The sequence below is a fragment of the Dryobates pubescens genome, chromosome 2 (genome assembly GCF_014839835.1).
Source record: "Dryobates pubescens isolate bDryPub1 chromosome 2, bDryPub1.pri, whole genome shotgun sequence".
NCBI lineage: Eukaryota > Metazoa > Chordata > Aves > Piciformes > Picidae > Dryobates > Dryobates pubescens.
In genome coordinates this window covers 50,362,819-50,383,999 of record NC_071613.1, presented here as the reverse complement: position 1 = coordinate 50,383,999, position 21,181 = coordinate 50,362,819, and the positions used below count along the sequence as shown (strand labels likewise).

The window sequence follows — 21,181 nt, the reverse complement described above, 5'->3', positions numbered from 1 at the left end:
TAGCTGGGGGTGAAGAGATGTAGTCGGTGGTTTTGTACTGGAATTCGGGCTATGAATACAAAACCTGTAGCTTTGTAAGGTGATTAAGTGGTTCCTGCTAAGCAGGTGAATAGAATGAGAGGGCTTTTGTTCCCCTCGACGTGTATTGGATCACTTTAAAAGCAAGCAGCCCGATAGCAGTGTGTGTGTTTCAGGTTTGGTTGCTCCTCCTGATGCAGTATGGCAGAATATTCTGTAATCTATGATCTTAGTATGTTCTCACCTCATAGATATTCCTTCTGCAAACAAAAGCAAGCTTATTAATTGTTTTGTTTGACTCCTGTCATCCTATTTTGCCCCAGGCCAGCACGACAAAAATGAGTTAATTGTGATTTTTGCCTAGGGCAGCAGTTTGTCTCTTGCTAGCAGCCACAGTTGTATGGGAGCGTCCTGCCTGAGGACCATGTTCCCATTGATTCCAGAGAGGCTGGCTGGAGAAACAAATGTGTTCCTAGGTCCTCTATTTGTGGCATTCACCTCTGCCACTCCCAGGAAAAATACAGAAGTACAAGCAGTTTCTTTTGTTTTGCCTGGCTTGGATTTTCCCAGGGGGAGAGCAGAGAATAGGAGTTTAATTTTTTTTTTTAACTTAAATAGGCAATTTGTTACTTTGGATGTTGTGCAACCTCCTATGTCAATTTGCTATCACAGTGTTGAGCATTTTTAAGGGAAAAACCTCTGCATGAAGAGCTTTGGACAGGCCACACAGCAGTCAGGTGCCTGGATGTCTTTCCCTGTATCATTCAGCCAGTCAAAACCACATGGTGTCATTTTCTAGACAGGGCTTTCACTTGGACTGTAGAGACCAGACTTGATACACTTAAGAGATTAAATATCAAGTTAGAAAAGGAATTATCAGCAGAAAAAGGAAAGAGTTCTTCCCTTTTCCTCCCGTGGTGTTTTCAGTTCAGTGACGTGAATGTAGCTCTAAAAAGTTGCATTTTCAGTGGCAATCTCTTCCCACATCCCTCAAATCCCTGAACCTCGAGGCAGGTGTAACATCCCTGCCCCTATAAATGAGGGTCAGGTTTGAAACCACCTGAAGAACCTGCACATGTGTCTGTGGGACCTGAGGTGATGCATCCCAGGCTGCTGAGGGGAGCTGGCTGATGAAGCTGCCAAGCCATTCTCTCTCACGTTTGAGAAGTCATTGTAACTGCTGGAGCTCCATCCTTTGTTACCTGCTCCTTTTTAATTGACTCACTCCATGCAAAAAGGCTCTCTAGGCTGTTGTGGTGGGTTGAAAGCACCCCCACTCCCTGACATTAAGTTGCCAGACCAGCTCAGTTGAAAGCAGTATCGCAGTATCACCAAGGCTGGAAGAGACCTCAAAGATCATCAAGTCCAACCTGTCACCACAGACCTCATGACTAGACCATGGCACCAAGTAAATGAAGCTGTGTTTGCAAGCACAGCTACAATCTAGAAGTATGGAATGCAATGAGTATATTAAAAAAATATACAGTGTTTACATATATATACAATTTATAAACAACACAAGAAGCCCTCCTAGACAAAACCGGGGGCTATTAATAGCTTCCCCCTCCCTGCTCCCTTCCCCCCTGTATAAGGTAAAGGAGAGAGAAAGGCAGAGAGTTGCTGTTAGTACTTAACCACAACAAAGAGCACAGCCAAGGTCTGCAACAGCTAAGCAAAAGCTGCCAGCTGGTATCTGCCACAGAGAAGGAAGCCAAAAAGAGAGAGTTAGTTTACAGATCACAGAATCACCAAGGTTGGAAGAGGCCTCAAAGATCATCAAGTCCAACCTGTCACCACAGACCTCATGACTAAGCCATGGCACCAAGTGCCATATCCAATCTCCTCTTGAACACCTCCAGGGATGGTGACTCCACCACCTCCCTGGGCAGCACGTTCCAATGGCTAACAACTCTCTCAGGGAAGAACTTTCTCCTCACCTTGAGCCTAAACTTCCTCTGGCACAGCTTGAGGCTGTGTCCTCTGGTGCTGATTGCCTGGGAGAAGAGATCAACATATATGTTGGATACCAGGCTAATGGGATTATTTAGACCTTATCATTATTTGCCTCTTTACATCCACTGCTAATTTATTTACATTCTATCAGTCTCTGTTCAAGATCTGTGGAAAAATTTTCTAGGCACGGCCTGGAGGCGGCCAGGAGGGCCAATGGCATCCTGGTCTGCATCAGGAACAGTGTGGCCAGCAGGAGCAGGGAGGTCATTCTGCCCCTGTACACTGCACACTACACACACCTTGAGTCCTGTGTCCAGTTCTGGGCCCCTCAGTTTAGGAAGGATGTTGACTTGCTGGAGCGTGTCCAGAGAAGGGCAACAAAGCTGGGGAGGGGTCTGGAGCACAGCCCTGTGAGGAGAGGCTGAGGGAGCTGGGGTTGCTTAGCCTGGAGAAGAGAAGGCTCAGGGGAGACCTTATTGCTCTCCACAACTACCTTAAGGGAGGTTGTAGAGAGGCAGAGGTTGGTCTCTTCTCCCAGGCAAGCAGCACCAGAACAAGAGGACACAGTCTCAAACTGTGCCAGGGAAGGTTTAGGCTGGAGGTTAGGAAGAAATGCTACACAGAGAGAGTGATTGCCCATTGGAATGTGCTGCCCAGGGAGGTGGTGGAGTCACCATCATTGGAGGTGTTCAGGCGGAGACTTGATGGGGTGCTTGGTTGCATGGTTTAGTTGATTAGGTGGTGTTGGATGTGATGATCTTGAAGGTCTCTTCCAGTCTGTTCCGTTCCGTTCTATTCTATTCTATTCTTACCACAATTGTGCCAGCCTCTGGGAATTCAATGCCTTTTATTCTTTCTGGAAGGCAAAAGGGTGAAAGTTGCCTTACAGATTGCCTTCCTGCAGAGCTAGGCATGAGCTGGTGGGAGGGCTGTGCTGGGGAGCAGGAGAAGGTGGTGAGGGGAGGAGAGTGCTCAGGCAAGTGCGTGTTCGTTGCACGTGTCAAAGAGTTTGTTTTCCACAGCCAATGTTCTTTTTCATTAGTGCCTCTGCCTGCAATGAAAAGGCCAATTAACAGAGATTGATTGAGTGCAAGCAAATAATGGCTAGCATATGTTTTGTTGTAGTCATCTAATTAAAATATCAGGAAAATGGCAACCGAGCAACTTGAGTTTTGTGTTCAGATTCAGGGGTTGTACCAGTGATGCACTGATGTAAAAGTAAGGGACAGGAAACAGCTTTGAACAGGGCAAATGTTTTACATTATTTCTGCAAACAAGCAGTGCAGTGCTGTTTATGTTGGAGGCTTGGGTTTGTTACATGCTGTACAACACATGGTGCTTCACCTGGGGGACAAAAAAAAGCTCGTTTGCTGATATTTGCCTCAACTTGCAGAGCTTCAGCATCTTTTGACAGTCACACATTCTCCATTAGCATGGTAGTGTCTGGCTGGTGGATCAGCTTTTCAGTGGATGTGTTAGCCAGAGCCAGCCTTAGAATAAGAAAAGAAACTCTTGTTTATACATTTCTTGGACTTTTTTTTTCTCTTAATACACTTGTTAGTATTTTCTCTCCAAAACACAAACTGTCCAAACCAGCTGAATGGGGCATGTGTACTGCTCTTTCAATAAATTCACCATAGGATATTGGGGGTTGAAAGGGGCCTCCAGAGATAGGATAGGATAGGGTAGGATAGGATAGGATAGACTAGACTAGACTAGAATTAACCAGGTTGGGAAAGACCTTCAAGATCATCAAGTCCAACCTATCATCCAACACTATCTAATCAACTAAACCATGGCACTGAGTGCCCCATCCAGTCTCTTCCTAAACACCTAAATATTTTATGTTGCCAAAGGTGCTTTGAATAGTGCTCATATTCCTCCCACAATACCAGCATACATCATTGCACAGAGGCTGCAGGTTGAGAAAAGGACAAAGGGAAACAGCAACAGATCATTTAGAAAAGCTTCAGGAATACTGAGATGGCCTTGCTTCTATCTTCCTCCTTCACCTTACATCTTGAGTTTAAGAAGGAATGAAGTTGTACTGCAGCAGAGAAAATGCTGGTGCCTGCTGAGCCAAACCCTGTTTCCTATTGTAGTCATCATCTGGCTTTTACTCAGCCCTCTGTTCATCTTTGTATGAACTTAGCAGTGCAGCTGATAAAAGCTCACCACTTCGTATGGAAATGTACATTCTTTTTACTACCAATTTTGTTGGATATTTATTTATTATTATTAATTATATGTGTCATTGCTATGCACAAAAGATTAACTTTTTTTTAGTGAAAAACAACTGTGTCCAGTTCTGGGCCCCTCAGTTTAAGAAGGACATCGAGACACTTGAACGTGTCCAGAGAAGAGCAACAAGGCTGGTGAGAGGCCTTGAGCACAGCCCTGTGAGGAGAGGCTGAGGGGGCTGGGGTTGCTTAGCCTGGAGAATAGGAGGCTCAGGGGAGACCTCGTTGCTCTCTACAGCTACCTGAAGGGAGGTGGTAGACAGGCAGAGGTTGGTCTCTTCTCTCTAGCAACCAGCACCAGAACAAGAGGACACAGTCTCAAGCTGCACCAGGGGAAGTTTAGGCTCGAGGCGAGGAGAAAATTCTTCACCGAGAGAGTCATTGGTCATTGGAATGTGCTGCCCAGGGAGGTGGTGGAGTCACCATCCCTGGAGGTGTTCAAGAGGGGATTGGACATGGCACTTGGTGCCATGGTTTAGTCATAAGGTCTGTGGTGACAGGTTGAACTTGATGGTCTTCGAGGCCTCTTCCAACCTTGGTGATATTGTGATACTGTGATACAGTGATGGTGACTCCACCACCTCCCTGGGCAGCACATTCCAATGCCCAATCTCTCTTTCTATGAAGAACTTCTTCCTAACATCCAGCCTAAACCTCCCCTGGCCACAGCTTGAGACTGTGTCCTCTTGTTCTGGTGCTGGTTGCCTGGGAGAAGAGACCAACCCCTACCTGGCTACAACCTCCCTTCAGGGAGTTGTAGAGAGCAATGAGGTCTCCCCTGAGCCTCCTCTTCTCCAGGCTAAGCAACCCCAGCTCCCTCAGCCTCTCCTCACAGGGCTGTGCTCCAAACCCCCCCCGGCTTTGTTGCCCTTCTCTGGACACCTTCCAGCAACTCAACATCTTTCCTAAACTGAAGGGCCCAGAACTGGACACAGGACTCAAGGTGTGGCCTAACCAGTGCTGAGTACAGGGGCAGAATGACTTCCCTGCTCCTGCTGGCTACACTGTTCTTGATGCAGGCCAGTGGCCACCTGGGCACACTGCTGGCTCATGTTCAGCCTACTATCCACCAGTACCCCCAGGTCCCTTTCTGCCTGGCTGCTCTCCAGCCACTCTGACCCCAGCCTGGAGCACTGCATGGGGTTGTTGTGGCCAATGTGTAGAACCTGGCACTTAGATCGAGTCCAACCTCTGCTACAAAGCAGGACCAAATAAAACTTAAATAAGGGCCAGGAGAAGCTGCTGAAATAATCATCAGTTTCAGGTGCTGGAGAACAAAACTCAACATGCTGTGATAGTCCAGCTACTTCATAGAACCACTAAGGTGGGAAAAGACCTCTTAAGATCTACTCCTACTTTCTACCCAACACCTCCATGACCACCAGACCATGTTCCAAAGTGCATTGTTCACATGTTTTATGGACACTTCCAAGGATGGTGACTCCCTGGTTCCAGTGCCTGACCACTCTTTGCAGGGAAGAAATTGGTCCTGAGATGCAACCTAAACCTTTTCTGGTGCAGCTTGAGTTCAGTTGCCAACACTGAGGTTCTTGGGAAGAGGTACAGTTTTTGTAAGTGAAAGCAGGTGAATACTGGGGGAAGCTGCTTCTAAATTTTTGCTGATTGGCTCAAAGTGTGCTGGTATAAGATGGAGGACCTGCTACCAGCCTCTGTTGGCCTCTGCTACTGGATCAAGCCACATGTGCTACAGGCCTGCTGAGATCGCTCATGCCCTCCAGTCCATAGACAGGCCTGTAACATCTGCTCTAGTCCTCAGCTTAGCATCTTCATGGGGCTTTTCATATTGGCTCTCAGGATTAAAGGAACTGAGCTTTAGAGTTCTGTCTAAAAGCAGGTTGTAACAAAAGTCCAAGTTTAGGCCATAAGTGCTAAAATGCTCTTTGGTGTCTGAGCATTGACTCAGTCCTGAGTGTTTCTAATGCTGAAGCTTGACAGTGAGGGATGGCTGACGGAAGGGGTGGCCAGAGGAAGGTCAAGGACCACATCTTGTGGTTTACATGCTTGCTTTCAACATCGGTGGAGAGTATTCTGTTCCCTGGAACAGTTCCTAATAGAGCAGCCCTCTTGTGTGGGTGCTTGGCTGCTTGTGTCCTGCGGCAGCAGGGGGGTGAGTGCCATGCCCTGCAGACAAGCAGCGTCGCTGGCCAGGGTATGCGTATTCAGTCTGGTCAGTGAGCTCTGAGGAGTGTTTGAAAGTGTCTGCACCTCCTCCTATTGCCTGGGAGGGCAGTAGAATCATAGAATCAACAAGATTGGAAAAGACCTCAGAGATCATCAAGTCCAGCCTGTACCTTCTGTGGTGTGTCTTCAACAGCCCAGCTGCTTGCAGGGATCTCGGATGGGGCTCTCAGAAGTTAGCTTTTGGGGGTGGGTTTTTTTTGTTACTTAAGCTATAGAGTCCTTTCCCTGTTAGTAGTTTGCACTTGAAAATTGAAGAACTGCTTCTGTGCTGTGTTTGACTTTGGGTAAGACTTGCTTCCTCAGGTTATTAAATATCCATGCTCACCTGTTTTTCAGTGGTATTGAACCGTTTGCTTTCGCTGCAGGGGACGTAGAGTATCAGCTTGAGGAGTGACGCAACTGCTCGATAGAATCTTTTTCTCCATTGTTAACAAAAGCTACCTGCAGGTGAAAACACCCCTGATACCCTTGGGTGACACCTTGTAGGTTTCAGAACATCATGTTTATAGCAAAGGTTTGCAGATTTTAATACCTCACACACATGCAGTGTGCATTGCCCACGTCCTCCTCTGAGCGTTGGCTTCCAAAAGCCTTTTTACGCAGGCTGAGTCGGGCGCCTGTGACCGAGAAATGCAGCAAAAGCTGCAGTCAGGGACGGGGAAATTGCACCTCTCTGCCCTCAGCCAGCTTGAAATAACGAATGCTGAGGGTTTGAATGTGGGAGTCATAACATGGCATAGCTTAGGACTGGAAGTTGTGCAGCTGGAAAGGTCAGGACAGACTATTTTCCAGTTACCTCGTTTATAGGTGAAACTGGAGACAGACTTTATAGGCACTGATTGTTAGATGGTGGCAACACAAGGAGACAGAAACATTTTAATTGCAGGACAAATAAAATCCACAACTGCTTAAACATGTTTTTCCTTTTGTAACAGGTGATAAATCAACATTTGCATGAATCACTGATTTAAAGATCCATTAAACTCCCACTTTAATCTCCTAATAGTTAATTCCGCTAAGGAAGAGTCAAAAGAAAGATGATTGTGATGAAACAGTGATGGTTTCAGAAATTAATCCACACCCATTTTTTAACATCAAGAATGCTTTTCTTTTTATTTTGAAATTTCAGGAGCTCCAATTTCAAAGACTTACCAGAGAACTGGAAGTGGAAAGGCAAATTGTGGCTAATCAGCTAGAAAGATGTAGGCTGGGAGCAGAATCACCAAGTATCGCCAGCACAAGGTACAGGTCCTCATGACTTTGCTTTCGTAATGTCCCATCAATTAAAAGGGTTTTTTAGTGGTGCTTATGTCCTACATGCAGAGTACTGTCACTGAGAGCTGTTCACCTTCCATTCATGCCTGTAGTATTGAAACATGCAGGTTTGCTGTAAGGAGTTATGGGATGATTTAAAGAGGCCTCTCTAATACAATCGATGCCATTCTCAATAGAGTGCATGTAAAGCTTCCATTTCTCCTTAAATATGTTGACTTTGAACATTCAGCCCAAGAGAAATAAAAGTAGGCTTTTACACATGTTTGTGTGGAAGTAGCAGTGCTAGTGAAATGCAGTCACCCAGTTCCTGGTTTTACCCTGAACTGGTTGTCTAGTTTCACCCAGCATTTCTGAAACACTCTCTGCTGTTACCTTTGCTTCCAGGGGCCAGCCTGCTCTGACTGCACTGCTGGCATGTTTGAACAGGGCAAAACACACCTCCCACAACAGCAGCCAGAGCAAAGCATTTTGTTAATATTTTCTCTGCAACTAGCATTCTGATTTCTTTTTTTAATCCTTCTGTTTTCAATTCCTTAGCAAACTTTTAAGCTCTGAGTGTGTTTGGGCCCTCGTTCGTCTCCAGTGTATCGAATGCTTGGTAGCTCTTGAGTCTGAAAGCCTTGGTGACAGAGTGTTCTCCTGTGAAACCTGTGTTGGGGGGGTTACAGAATGGAAAAAAAAACCAAACAACATTTCTGCAAGTTAAATGGGGAAGCTGGTTCAAAAAAAGACTTAAGCAGGAGGTGGCTGTTTAACGACAAGAGTGTAAAATCCAGCGTGCCAACTGCCCCAGTTGTTTTATACCACAAACTGCCTCACCAAAGTTGTCATTTGACAGTACTGTCAATATAATGAGAAACTTAGAGCTATTCAGAAGCATCCCTTGGAAAAGGTGACTGGTTTATACCCTTCATGCCTGCCTGCCTTCCCTCCAGATCCAAAGGTTTCTGCAGCTGCTGCTGCTCAGATTTCGTTTTCAACACTACAAAAAGTTAAACTCCTACAGAGGAATAAGTGAAAAGTTTCAGTTCTTTTATGCCTTCAGCCAACTTTCATTCATCTTGAATGTTCATTTTGGGGTGGGAGGCGGGAGGGTAACTGTGTTTTCCCCAGACTAGGTGGTGTAAACGTTTGCTAAGGCTGGCAAGAAATTAAGCAGGGAGAAGGCGTGGAGGAGATGCTAGGAAACAGAATGCTGTGTTGAGAGACAGGTCAGGTAACAGCCTGCTCCCAGGAGCACAGAGCAGTCAAGCATTTGGAGAGCAAGTTGATGTTTCTCCTAGCCAGGTGTAAGAGCTGTCTGACAGGCTTAGAGGAAAACAAAGCACAAACCAAAGCAGTGGCAAAAAGCTGAAGGAGCAAACACAACTAAAGCGTGAGGTGTGCACGCCTTTTCATTTTGATCCTTTGTCCAAGTGCTCTGTCCCTGAGGGAATCAGCAGTGCTGTGTTTCAAAGGGGCTGCTTTAATCTCCTTTTGTGTGGTTCAGGTGGTCAGCAGCAGTTCACTTCAGAGGTCCAGCTGAAGGCTGCTTTGACCTTGGTGGCTGTAGCAGTGCCTCTGATTTACACACACCTACACTGGACCCCAGCAAGCTGGTGGTGGCCTGGAGCTGCTGCTGCTGCCTTGCCAAGCAGTGGCTGACATGAAGTCACAGGTTCTTTGTGGCCACAGAGGCCTGTCCTGGTGGGTGCAGCATGGGCTTCAGGCTGCTGTGTCTGTCGGTCAAGCTGTCCCTCTGAGCCAGCTGGTAACAGCTGGTGAGAGAAGGGGGAGATGCGACGTCAGTGCCCTAAACCAGCTTAAGCTGCAGCAGCTAGAACGCAGAGCTTAGCAGCTGGGCTTTGTGGCTCTGAGCCCAAAGGCTGGCACAGGGTGGACTGCAGCAGTTTTGATGTGTACCTGGGCAGATCCATCTGGAGGTAGACACCAGTGATCAGACTTGTCACCTGCTTGAGTGCCCCTGAGGAGGACTCATTTCAGATGTGCGGTTTGTTCTGTTAGTGCCGGTCCTTACTTGGTGCACGTTGCTCTGTACACACCAACACACAAAGCAGGGGTACCTGTAGCTCAGCTTTGTTGTCCACCTGCATTACAGCTACATTGTAAATGCAAGCAGCATAAGGAGCTGGCTGGTTTGCTCTCTGAAGAGTGTGAAAGGTGAGGACAAGAGCAGATCTGTGGATCTGAAGCAGTTGTAGCGTGAGGGGTGCAGAAGGAAGCACTGGAGCAGCGGCAGCCCTGGATTCCCATGGCTTTACTTGGGTGTACCTGGAGATTACTTGCCTGTTAACATCCCTTCTTCCCACAATTGCATTTACAAATTAGTGTTCAGCACTTGTAAGATATTTCCTGGCACCCTGTAGACCCTCAGACCTCTTAAGAGCCTCCCAGACAAATGCAGCACATTCCATCTGATGCAGCTAGACTTGGTGCTGGCTACCAGATGTGTTGGAGTATGTGCTGAGTCAGGTAGGTGTCAGTGTGTACCACAGGGCAGGAGTCAGACTGACTGTGTCAAACTGTCTAACCTCCCAGGTGGGAGTTGTGCCATGACTCTGGCACTCAGCTGCTTCTTTTCCTGAGGTATCTGATGTAGCTTGTGAAAACTGAGTGCTGTTGGGAGCCAAAAGGCTTGTACTTGCTAATTTCATTGCAAAATGCTGCACTCATGGCAGCAGCTTGTCACAAAGGCTTTAACAGAAGACAAGTACAGCAGTGGCACAGCAGACTGCATCAGGATGCAGGACTTTGAGCACCAAGTGCTGAGTGGTCAGGCTGAGCAGTAAGGTGCCTCCCCAAAACCTTGTGAGCTGTGTAGAACTCAGTGGTTTTCATCACAAAAGATGGTTTATTGTCTCTCCTTTACCCAGTGCCAGCTGAAACACTCTCTGCACTTCCTATAGCAGTAGAAAATATTCCAAACTGTCTCTGCTTTACCCAGTGCCAGCTGAAATACTCTCTATGCTTCCTGTAGCAGCAGAAAATACTCCAAACTGTCTCTGCTTTACCCAGTGCCAGCTGGAATATTCCCTGTACTTCCTGTAGCAGCAGAAAATACTCCAAAGTGTCTCTACTTTACCTATTGCCAGCTGAAATACTCTCTGCACTTCCTGTAGCAGCAGAAAATACTCCAAAGTGTCTCTACCTATTGCCAGCTGAAATATTCCCTGCACTTCCTGTGGCAGTAGAAAGTACTCCAGAGTGAGTCAGTAAAACACTGCCTGCTGTGACTGAAGGCTGTAAGCTTCCTGAGAGGGGAAGGATGTGGCATTTCATGGTCACACATTTCTCATCAAATGGGAGAATGGTGATAAAAGTACCAGAGCAGGTAGGTAAAGGTAAGCAGAGCAGGTAGTTCTGCTGGGAAGTTGGCATACTACAGTGCTGAGCTGGAACTTCTGTTCCACCTGCAGAGCAGCAGCCTGCGAGACCTTCCAAGCCACCTCCACCTTGGGTTCTCTCCACAGCGTGTGGGAGCAGGTTTGTCCTGACAGGACTGCTCAGACTGAGCTGGCTGAGCTGTAATTATCCTCACAGAAAGTGGTTTAATTTTGTTCCTATGACAGATGTAATATTTCAGTGTTTCCAGGAGGTATATTTGAACTTGCACATATTGCAGTGCATGATGTCACCAAACCCTCATGGCAAATTATAAGCTCCTTGAAAAAAAATAACAACCCACCTTTTAAGAATCCATCTCTGCTTTCAGGGTGGGAAGAGAGAGGGAATCAGTGCCATTAAAACAGCTTGTTTACTTACACTAATATTACACTTACTGAGATTTAAAAACAAATGGAAGAGCTGCATAAAATAAGGGAGTAAGGAAGGATACACTTAGGGCTCTTTGCAGCTCTTCAGCACACAATGAAAGCATTTGATTTGAAGGAAAGACTTCAAATCAAGATCTCCCAGCTGATCATCAGGTGCTGATGGAAGGATATTTGGGGCCCAGTTGCACAGTGCATTTAACCTAACAATTCAGAAGAAACACTTATTTATTCTGTCACTAGGAGCTAGCTGGGAACTCCTTGCCATGTTAAAGTAACCAGCAGCCAGGCCCCCTGAACATTGCTGATGCTGGGCAAGTGGTCCTCTCCACTGCAGAATAAGGGAGGAAATCACTTCTCTTCGAAGCTGGTCCATGCTGGGACTGCTTTAGGTGTTCCAGTTCTTCATGTACTGCAAATCTTCCTTAATCTGGCTGTAGAGTTTCAGTTCTCTCTTTTGCAAAGCATTACATATCAAGACTGGTGGTTGTTTTGTTATGGTTCAGGCTGCAGCCGTGTCTTGTGACCTTCACTTCAGAACGTGAGCATGGACTGTCTTAGGTTTATTTCCCATGGTTTTTAGAACAGTCTCACTGAGTGTCCTTTCCTCTGTCTTGACTACTTGATTGAAATACCTTTACTTTGTAACTGCCCTCTTAAAACACCTGAACAGAAATGAGGGCTCTGCAGTTGTCTGAGCTGTACTGTTGATCCTGTGGCCTATGCTGAGCCCTGCATGGGAGTGTCAGAGCTGGCGTGACCTCCCTGGCAGCTCTGCCTCTTCTGAGCTGGCATAGGTGGAGATGAGTGTTGGCCTCCTTCTCTGAGGTGGGAATCTAGAGCTGGAAAGTGTTTCAGAGCTGTCACTTAAAGGCTCCAAAGTAGTACCAGTGATGGCCAGTACATTTTGTCTCCTAATGACTTCAGACAAAACCCTTTTCTTTTATCGGATCTTACCAGATCTGGCTCAGTTCTGTGTCGAAGGCATTGGCTGTGAACCACAGCTGCAAATGGCAAAGAAAGGGTGTGAAATTAAGAAAGGGAGAAGACAAAGAAAAAACAAACAACACAAACCCAAAGAAAAATAACAAAATCTGAAGCAAAGGGAAACAAATGCAAATAACTAGGAAATGAGGGGGAAAGTGCAAAGGGTCCAAAAAGAAAAGTGACTCCGTTGGTTTCAGTTGCAGCAGTTTGTGTGCACTCTCCATCCTCAGTCACCAAATATTTGGGTTGCTGGCTAAAAAGGTTTCAGTGTATCTAGTTTGTAGGCACTTAGCGAAGAGTTGGGATTGTTTCACTCACTCTTTGTACTCTTGCAAAGCAGAGAAGCTCTTGAGAAGGGAAAATCCTTTTCATGCACATGACTGTCTGCCAGATATTTTCTCTCTGCTTTCCTTTCCTAGCCTTTAAAAAGAGCTGCTATTGCTGTAATAATATGCAGTCTTCAATTAAAGTTAGATACATGCCACTCCAAAGTGTTCTGAAGGAAAAAAAAAATCCCTTTTCTTCGTGTCTACCCTACTAACCTAGTTCTTTTCCAAGGATAATAGTGGGCTGAGAGGAGGTATTTTTAGAAGTGCACCACATGCAGGCTGCCTTCGGCTGTGTTCTGCCTTTAATTTCAGGAAGAGACACAGTAAGCAGTTAATGGCAGCAGCTGCTCACTGCAGTGACCAATATTTGACCACACTGGGTTTTTAGACAGCGGAAGAAAATGCTTTGGACTTGATTACCAGAGCTGAAAGATTTGGTAACTTCAAAACAATTCATCTCTAAGGTGACAGAATGAGAGGATGAAGTCAGTAGAGGCTGGACGGCTGCAAGAATAAGTGAATAAGAATCGAGTCAAATTGCTCCTGAAGTAGCTTTCTACTTATGAGCCATAGTCAGAACCACCTTCATTGCTCCTGAGTCCTGTACATGTGAAGGTGTGCTTAGCCAGATGTGTGAGTAGAGACATCTTTGGGGTTTCTGTAATCTTTGTCTTCTAAGAGTAAAGTGTTTCTGCATGCTCCGCGCTCTGTACCTTTGCCAGCACCACGGAATGAGGTCATCTCGTTAGAAGGAGCTGGGTTTCCAGAAAGTCTGAGGGAGAAACTAAAAGGTGAAGGGTGTAAAGCTTGATGTTCAGGCAGCATGAGAATTCTGGGGCCAGCATTCACAGGAGCTGTCAAATAGGCTTCATATTTTCTCATTTCAGTGGAGCAAAGTGCTAATGAGCAGGCTAGCGGTGGCTGATTAAAAATTACCCCATTATATCCAGATTTACTCGGTGAAGAGTAAAGAATGGGCTCTGTGAAGAACTGATGGAGATTAACTTTCAGAACTCAGCTCTCAATAATTAAAGTTCACTCAGTGTTACTCAAATTCCTTTGAGTTCACTACCGGTTTGGGTAAAAAATTTCCTCCTGAATTTTTTAACAAGAGAAATATTGTTGAAGGTTTCATCAAGACAGTTCGGTTTGCAAGGAAAAAAAACACCCAGCAGAGCCACACAGAATGTCCTTTGCTATGCAGTTATTAACCCCTGAATATGCCAAGCACACATCCTGGAGTTACTGCACTTGCTGGATTCAAGGGTAGTGAACTAGAAAGGAGAAATGCTTTCAATTCCTTTAACTCGAAGGCACCTGAGCCCACGGCCTTGGAAAAACTGAAATTTGGTGGTCTTGGCAGTGCTTGGTGCTCTGGAATAGCCAGGGGGTGGTGGTGCAGTTCCTTTGCCACACAGTTCCAGGTGTCTCTGGATACAAAGCTATCCAGCTTGTGTACCACCTTCACTTGGTCTGTTCTTCTGCAGAGGAAGTTGTCATAGCTGAAGAAAGAACCTTCTGCAGCCATTCCTTGCCTCCTTTTAGCTGGAGGCCATGAGCTTTCCCAGAACACCCAGAACCTGTCAGGGAGAGTCTGGCTTTGTTTAAATCCCAGTTTAAGCTCCTTGTAGTTTAAACTAAACCACTTGACTTTGCACTGGTGTCACAGAACTGCTGTGGTCACAGAGGTTGAGGTTTGGGGAAGGCGACTGCTGCTTGTTGGGATGAGCAGTGACTGGCTTGAGAGCAGCCCTGAAGAAAAGGTCTTGGGGGTGCTGGTGGATGAGAAGCTCAACAGGAGCCAGCAGTGAGCACTTGCAGCCCAGAAAGCCAACCAGAGCCTGGGCTGCAGCAAGACAAGCAGAGCCAGCAGGGCGAGGGAGGTGATTTTCCCTCTCTACTCTGCTCTGGTGAGACCCCACCTGGAGTACTGCATCCAATTCTGGAGCCTCTGTTACAGGAAGGATCTGGAGGTGCTGGAAGGTGTCCAGAGAAGGGCCACAAGGATGAGAGAGGGCTGAAGCTCCTCTCCTATGAGGATGGATTGAGGGAGTTGGGGCTGTTCAGTCTGGAGAAGAGAAGGCTCTGAGGAGACCTAATTGTGGCCTTCCAGTATCTGAAGGGGGCCTACAATAAAGCTGGGGAGGGACTTTTGAGGGTGTCAGGGAGTGATAGGACTGGGGGGAATGGAACCAAACTAGAAATGGGTAGATTGAGATTGGATGTTAGGAAGAAGTTGTTCCCCATGAGGGTGGTGAGAGCCTGGCACAGGTTGCCCAGGGAGGTGGTGGAAGCCTCATCCCTGGAGGTTTTTGCAGCCAGGCTGGATGTGGCTGTGAGCAACCTGCTGTAGTGTGAGGTGTCCCTGGCCATGGCTGGGGGGTTGGAACTGGCTGATCCTTGAGGTCCCTTCCAACCCTAACAATTCTATGATTCTCTAAGTTCTTAAACTCCCCTGGTTAAACCCATAGGGTGGCATTAAGCTGAACTAGTTGCTTCTCCTGCTTTGGTTTGTCATTTGGTTGTGTTTGGGTTCTTGTTCAGTGTTTCTGACACTGGGTTTGTGTTGCAGTGCTGCTAAACGACTTCATCTCTGTCTAAACTTGAAATATTTGTGCTTCTGTGCTTGAACAAGATTGTCCTTCAGGAAAGAGAAAATACCTGTGAGAGTTCAAGCATGCATCTGAACGTGATGGAGTCTGTGTTTGAGCACTCTTCTTTCCACAAGCCATCCAAGAAAGACAGTGGAACACAAATAAACTTCTGAAGGAGACTAGCCTAGAAAGTCTCAGTCTGGAGCTGAGCTCTTCACTGGTAATGCTGTGCACCAAGTTTCAGTCTATTCCACTGGCCCACTTGATGCACATTCTCAAGGAAACATCAGTGTCACCCCCAGAGGACACTGAAGCTGTAGACTGAGGGAAAGAACAGCCAGTACTTTGTGAAATAATCTGTTACTACCTAGAGATGAAGTTGGCTTTCAGGTTCTTGAAGCCTGCATTCCAATTCTTTTTCTTTAGACTTCCACCACAGTGGCAGTTCAGCACTCTTTATATACAGATCCAAAACAATTTGCTTCCAAATGATTGTTTTTATTTGGGGCAATGAGTATCTGGTATTGTTCATGTGCTGTGCTGAAGTCTCTTGTGATTGGGAGCTGTGGTGTAAAACAGTCAAACCCCACTGGTTTAGAAGTAGACCTGTCTTGCCAGAAATCACATTCAGCACAAGCTGAGCCTTAGACATGACAAAATCCATAGGATTCATAGGATACCAGGTTGGAAGGGACCTCAAGGATCATCTAGTCCAGCCTATTAGGGTAAGAATATAGTTTAAATGAGATGGCCCAGGTTCTTTGAGGAAGGAACAGGATTAGACTGTGCCCTATTAAAAAGCTCAACCTAACCCAAACCAACCCAAACCAAACCCAAAAGCAACCCCCCCAAAAAAACCCAAAACAAACAAAAACCAAAAGCAAACAAACCACAACAAAACCAACAACCCCCCCAAAAACCCAACCAACAAACAAATAAATCCCCAAACAAACCAACTAACCAGACAAAACCAAATGAAAAGAACCCCAAACAAAACCATCCAGTTTGTGCTTACTTATGCTGATGACAGAATTCCCCAGCTGCCTTTGCAAGCAGAAGCTAGAGGCTGGATTCTCTTTTTGGGTTTGACATCTGGTTTAGTAGGAGGTGTCCCTGTCCATGGCAGGGGGGTTGGAAATAGATGATATTTAAGGTCTTTTCCTTAAATCTGATGGACTTTCCTGGCTTTCCTATAAATAGCTTCTTGTTTGGAAAAGAGCAGCTGAGGATAGGACAGGATAGGACAGGATAGGATGGAATGGAATGGAATGGACCAGACCAGACCAGGTTGGAAGAGACCTTCAAGATCATCACTTCCAACCTACCACCCAACACCACCTAATCAATTAAACCATGGCACCAAGCACCCCATCCAGTCTCTTCCTAAACACCTCCAACGATGGTGATTCCACCACCTCTCCAGGCAGCCCATTCCAATGGCCAATCACTCTCTCTGTGTAGAATTTCTTCCTAACCTCCAGCCTAAACCTCCCCTGGTGCAGCTTGAGACTGTGTCCTCTTGTTCTGGTGCTGGTTGCCTGGAAGAAGAGACTAACCGCCTCCTGGCTACAACCTCCTTTCAGGTAGTTGTCGAGAGCAATAATGTCTCCTCTGAGCCTTCTCTTCTCCAGGCTAAGCAACCCCAGCTCCCTCAGCCTCTCCTCACAGGGCTGTGCTCCAAACCCTTCCTCAGCTTTGTTGCCCTTCTCTGGACACCTTCCAGCAAGTCAACATCTTTCCTAAACTGAAGGGCCCAGAACTGGACACAGGACTCGAGGTGAGGCCTGACCAGTGCAGTGTACAGGGGCAGAATGACCTCCCTGCTCCTGCTGGCCACACTGTTCCTGATGCAGGCCAGGATGCCATCGGCCTTCTTGGCCGCCTGGGCACACTGCAGGCTCATGTTCCGTCTACCATCAACCAGCACCCCCAGGTCCCTCTCAGCCTGACTGCTCTCCAGCCACTCTGACCCCAGCCTGTAGCTCTGCATGGGGTTGCTGTGGCCAATGTGCAGAACCCGGCACTTGGATGTGTTAAATCTCATGCCCTTGGACTCTGCCCATCTGCCCAGCCTGTCGAGGTCCCTCTGCAGAGCCTCTCTACCCTCCAGCAGATCAACTCCTGCGCCCAGCTTGGTGTCGTCAGCAAATTTACTGATGATGGACTCGATGCCCTCATCCAGATCATCACTAAAGATGTTAAAGAGCATGGGGCCCAGCAGAATCATTGCCTTCCCCTCTCCCCCAAAAAAACTGTTTAGTATTTGAAGTTTGGTGGTTCATGTGCAGAGTAGGGAATTCTATATTGTTATGGAAAAAGGTATCTGCCATGTGGCTGCATTTTGCATTTCCTGCAGAGGAAGCTGTGTGTCAGTGCTGTTATCAGCGTGTGCAGGAGCGTGGCCTTGTGGAAGAGCAGAGTGGCTGAGATAGTTTGATAGGAAATAGTTATTGGAAGAATACAAGAGAAATTGGGTCTGCTCTGATAGTTGGCACCTGCCTTATCTTGTGAAGTAGCCATTCCTTAGGGCAGCTCTTCAACCCTGATGGTGTGAAATCCGTTATCTGTTCACCCTTAGCCGTGTAGCGTTGTGGTGTGTCAGATGGTTTGACTTCCCGTCCTGGGCAAAGGGTCAGAACTCTCTGTGGCAAACCGGGAGGTGCAATAACAGCAAACGCTGTGGGTCTGTTTGTGTTCGTCTGTTTCGAAGTGCTTTACATGTGGGAGCAATATGCCCTAAGGTGGTGATTGCCTGCTGTGAGCAGCGTGTGCCCCTGTGCTCGGAGCAGTTTGGTTGCTGCTCATCACACACCCATGGCTGGCCACCTGCTCTGTGCTGGTTTGTCATCCCACCTTACAGAGGAGCTGCCTGTGCACGCCACGCTCCTGCCAGGCCTGCTGCAGATAGGTTTCAGTGCTCCTTAATCTGCCATGCAGCCATTCCCAGGGTCAATAACCAAGGCTTCAGCCGTGAAGTGCCGTGGTGCTGTTTACATGGGCTACTGAACCTTTGTCTCCTGGGGCTTTTTGTGCTGTTTTGTATCCTTTGCTTTAAAAAACCCCAACAGACAGTGAATCCAGACCAGCCACATGGTTCATGGTTGTGATAATTGTTTTTCTTTCTGCAGCTCTACTGAGAAGTCATTTCCTTGGAGATCATCAGGTATTACCTTTTATGTGTCCATTTTGATTCTAAGCCTCCCACAGCTTTATTTTCTTGGCATTCATGTCTTGCTTGTGAAGTGAACTGAGTACTCACAGCAATGCTTGGGTTTGTTATTTTCAAGTGTCTTTTCTGAAGTATAACATTAATGCCCTCTTCCTTGCTCCTGAAGAGACTTGTGTGTTCCTCTGTTACTATAAGTTGGTTTGCCTTAGAGGTGGTTGCAGGTGCTTGCCTTGCACCTTCCTGTGCCTTTGCATTTTTGTGTGAGATGTGACCATAACAACAGCTTGGTGTACTGGGCCTCCTTTGCAATTAACTCCCCAAAAGAACTTCCCCCTTGGCAGGCAGGGGTCATAAAAAACCACTGAATCTTTGAAGCTGAAATGCTGATTTTTCTTTTTACAGCTATTCTTACTTAACTGAGAAGATCCCCAATAAGTGAAGGTTTTCCTGAGAGTGCTTTTTTCTGGTGTTCTCTCTCAGAATAGCTTGAACTTTTATCCCCAAGCAAGAAACATTTGTTTTGTAGTAGCTCTGTAGCCCCTCCTGGGCGCGTTGGGTGGAATAGCTTAACAGTGACATTCAGGTGCCTGTTGAGATAATCCAACCTGTCCTTCACAGATCAGAGCATTTCCTTCCTCAGAGGGTTTGCATCAGTTAAAATATTCAATATTGCAGAGTCAGTCTTCTGAGCAGTGCCATCCCTTCAGAGCAAGGCAAAAGTCAACATGACAAACCACACAGCAGGACCAGGAGCAGGACCTAGGCTCCCTGCAAACTGCTTATTGCCCTGGATTGTGCTTCTCTATGTCTATCACATCCCCTTGGCATCTGAAGCAAAACTGGTCTCATGTCATCAAAATGCACCTGGCATTTTTGGTAGCCTCTTAGGAGCTTGACTAACCAAGTTCTGCATAGTGCTAATAGCCTATCTCTGTATGGGGACTCATGCAGCTTGAAGAGCTGTCCAGGCTGTGCTGTACAGAGAATAGCACTGCCTGCTTCTCTGCTGCTTCACTCAGGCCTGTTCAGAGTACTCACTATTTCATCAGGAACAGTGTGGCCAGCAGGAGCAGGGAAGTCATTCTGCCCTGTACTTAGCACTGCTTAGGCCACACCTTGAGTCCTGTGTCCAGTGCTGGGCCCCTCAGTTTAGGAAAGATGCTGAGTTGCTGGAAGGTGTCCAGAGAAGGGCAACAAAGCTGGGGAGGGGTTTGGAGCACAGCCCTGTGAGGAGAGGCTGAGGGAGCTGGGGTTGCTTAGCCTGGAGAAGAAGAGGCTCAGGGGAGACCTTCTTGCTCTCCACAACTACCTGAAGGGAGGTTGTAGCCAGGTGGGGGTTGGTCTCTTCTCCCAGGCAACCAGCACCAGAACAAGAGGACACAGTCTCAAGCTGCGGCAGGGGAGGTTTAGGCTGGATGTTAGGAAGAAGTTCTTCATAGAAAGAGAGATTGGCCATTGGAATGTGCTGCCCAGGGAGGTGGTGGAGTCACCATCACTGGAGGTGTTTAGGAAGAGCCTGGCTGGGGTGCTTGGTGCCATGGTTTAGTTGATGAGATGGTGTTGGGTGATAGGTTGGACTTGACGATCTCAAAGGTCTTTTCCAACCTGGTTAATTCTAATAATAACTTCTAATAACTTACTCTACTTTACTCTCCCTACCTGTTTTTTGTTTTCTTTAGACACCAGGCTCCTCAATGTGTGTGTAATCATATTTACCTTTGTCAAGTGCCACCATGGCATTGCCTCAGCTGAGCTGAGGCACAGTGGCTTTCATCCCTTCTTTTTGGATCTAATCTCAACAGCCCACGTGTCTTGGCATTTAAATATTGCCAGTCACAGTGGTGCTTTTCAGGGATTCTTTTTCATGGTGTTTTAAAACAGAAGTCCAATTTGTTCAAGTAATTGAGGAGCTGTATTTTTCTTATTCTTTCAATGCAAACATTCTTTTTGGTGGCTTTTTTTTAATCACATCATTTCCCCTTGCTCTGTAATGTTCCAGTGACATTTTACAACTGTTAAAGACACCTTCTGAGAGATCTCAGACATTGTTCCACTGATTTCTCTCATCCAATTGCTTTCCATTCCTTTATTTCCTCCTCAATATATCCTGCCTTGGCTATTGCTTGGGTTTCACCTTGACTTTTTCTACTAGTTCTTCTCTCTCTTTTTTTTCCTTCTCTGCAGCTCATATTTCTATTTTATCCTTTCATTCTCTCCTCACAGAATCACAGAATTTTAAGGGCTGGAAGGGACCTTGAAAGATCATCCAGTCCAACCCCCCTGCCAGAGCAGAGTCACCTAGGATCACACAGGAATGCATCCAGTTGGGTTTTGAATATCTCCAGAGAGGGAGACTCCACAACCCCCCTGGGCAGCCTGTTCCAGTGTTCCATCACCCTCACAGTGGAAGATTTTTTCCTCCTGTTTCCACAGAGCCTCCTATGCCTCAGCTTCCACCCATTGCCCCTTGTCCTGTCATTGGGCACCACCCAGCAGAGCCTGGCTCCAGCCTCTGGCCACTCACCCTGCACATCTTTATAAACATGAATGTGGCAGTTGTAGGCTATGCCTTTAAAATTTACCTGCAGCCCACCACAATGAATGAGGTCACCCTCAGTCTCCTCCAAGCCAAAGAGCTCCAGCT

At 46.8% G+C, this 21,181-nt stretch overlaps 1 protein-coding gene across 5 annotated transcripts in view; it reads left to right on the top strand.

Annotated features, from left to right (window-relative positions):
* Positions 1 to 21,181, top strand: part of PKP4 (plakophilin 4) — a 94,436-nt gene that overhangs the window by 40,252 nt on the left and 33,003 nt on the right. For 4 of the 5 annotated variants that reach the window (XM_054177426.1, XM_054177410.1, XM_054177418.1 and 1 more), the window contains exons 3-4: positions 7,543 to 7,655; positions 18,497 to 18,531. In XM_054177426.1, the coding sequence (XP_054033401.1) occupies positions 7,543 to 7,655; positions 18,497 to 18,531 (148 nt within the window). The remainder of the gene's footprint in view (positions 1 to 7,542; positions 7,656 to 18,496; positions 18,532 to 21,181) is intronic. The other variant, XM_054177435.1, reaches the window with a different exon arrangement.